Here is a 1,341-nt window from a genome sequence, read left to right on the forward strand (position 1 = left end):
GGGTCAGCGCTGCCCCAGCAGTGCCCATGGCCTGTCCCTGCTGCAGCCCCGGCACTGCCACCCCCAGGGCTGTGACCGACCCCGAGAGCGCTCAGGCCCTGCAGCCACACCAGGGGCACGAGGGCAGYGGGGCAGTGGCACGGGRGCAGYGCTGGCAGCACCAAGGGCTGCTGCTCCTTGGCAGAGCTGCTGTGCCAGCCCTGATGTGCCCCAGCTCTGCACRCAGACACTGCTGCTGCAGCTCCACACAAGGGAACTAAAGGGGGACCTGTGGGGAAACCTTGCTGGGAGATCCTTTACTTTGTTGAAAGGCACAGCTCCTCATTGACACAGTCTGTGGCCATAGTGAAGATGGACAGAAATGAACAGAGACATGGCACAAAGAATGACCTTTATTAAAGGTCATTAGGTGGACAATATTAAAAAAACAAAACAAATGAAAGAACAAATCAGAAATGAAACCCAACTAAAACTAATAAAAAAATGCTATATTACAAGTGATTTGCAGAAATTGGCAAGTAGTTTAATATTTCTGAAATAGCCCAGCCATCAGTCTCCACACTGCAGCCTTGAGCTCCTGGTTCCTCAAGCTGTAAATGAGGGGGTTCAGGGCTGGAGGCACCACTGAGTACAGAACTGACACCACCAGATCCAGGGATGGGGAGGAGATGGAGGGGGGCTTCAGGTAGGAAAAAATGCCAGTGCTGACAAACAGGGAGACCACGGCCAGGTGAGGGAGGCACGTGGAAAAGGCTTTGTGCTGTCCCTGCTCAGAGGGGATCCTCAGCACAGCCCTGAAGATTTGAACATAGGAGAAAACAATGAACACAAAACAGACAAATACTAGGAGAACACTAATCACAATCAGCCCAAGTTCCCTGAGGTTGGAGTGTGAGCAGGAGAGCTTGAGGATTTGTGGGATTTCACAGGAGAATTGGCCCAGGACATTACCATGGCACAGGGGCAGGGAAAATGTATTGGCTGTGTGCAGCAGAGCAATGAGAAAGCCACTGGCCCAAGCAGCTGCTGCCATGTGGGCACAAGCTCTGCTGCCCAGGAGGGTCCCGYAGTGCAGGGGTTTGCAGATGGACACGTAGCGGTCATAGCACATGATGGTCAGGAGGAAAAATTCTACTGAAATGAAAAATAAAAAGAGAAAGAGCTGTGCAGCACATSCHDTGTAGGAGATGTCCCTGGTGTCCCAGAGGGAATTGTGCATGGCTTTGGGGACAGTGGTGCAGATGGAGCCCAGGTCAGTGAGGGCCAGGTTGAGCAGGAAGAAGAACATGGGGCTGTGCAGGTGGTGGCCGCAGGCTACGGCGCTGATGATGAGGCCGTTGG

General features: G+C 53.3%; 1 protein-coding gene across 1 annotated transcript; it reads right to left on the minus strand.

Moving 5' to 3' along the window:
* Window positions 1-519: 519 nt before the first annotated feature.
* Window positions 520-1,335, minus strand: LOC130588603 (olfactory receptor 14A16-like). The gene has a single exon (XM_057389511.1). The coding sequence runs from the start codon at window positions 1,286-1,288 to the stop codon at window positions 524-526; it is 765 nt and encodes a 254-aa protein (XP_057245494.1). The 5' UTR covers window positions 1,289-1,335; the 3' UTR covers window positions 520-523.
* Between the last annotated feature and the right edge of the window lie 6 nt (window positions 1,336-1,341).

Source organism: Malurus melanocephalus, unplaced genomic scaffold, assembly GCF_030028575.1.
Source record: "Malurus melanocephalus ecotype Western Australia unplaced genomic scaffold, MMel_1.1 scaffold_7532, whole genome shotgun sequence".
In the NCBI taxonomy this organism is placed as follows: domain Eukaryota; kingdom Metazoa; phylum Chordata; class Aves; order Passeriformes; family Maluridae; genus Malurus; species Malurus melanocephalus.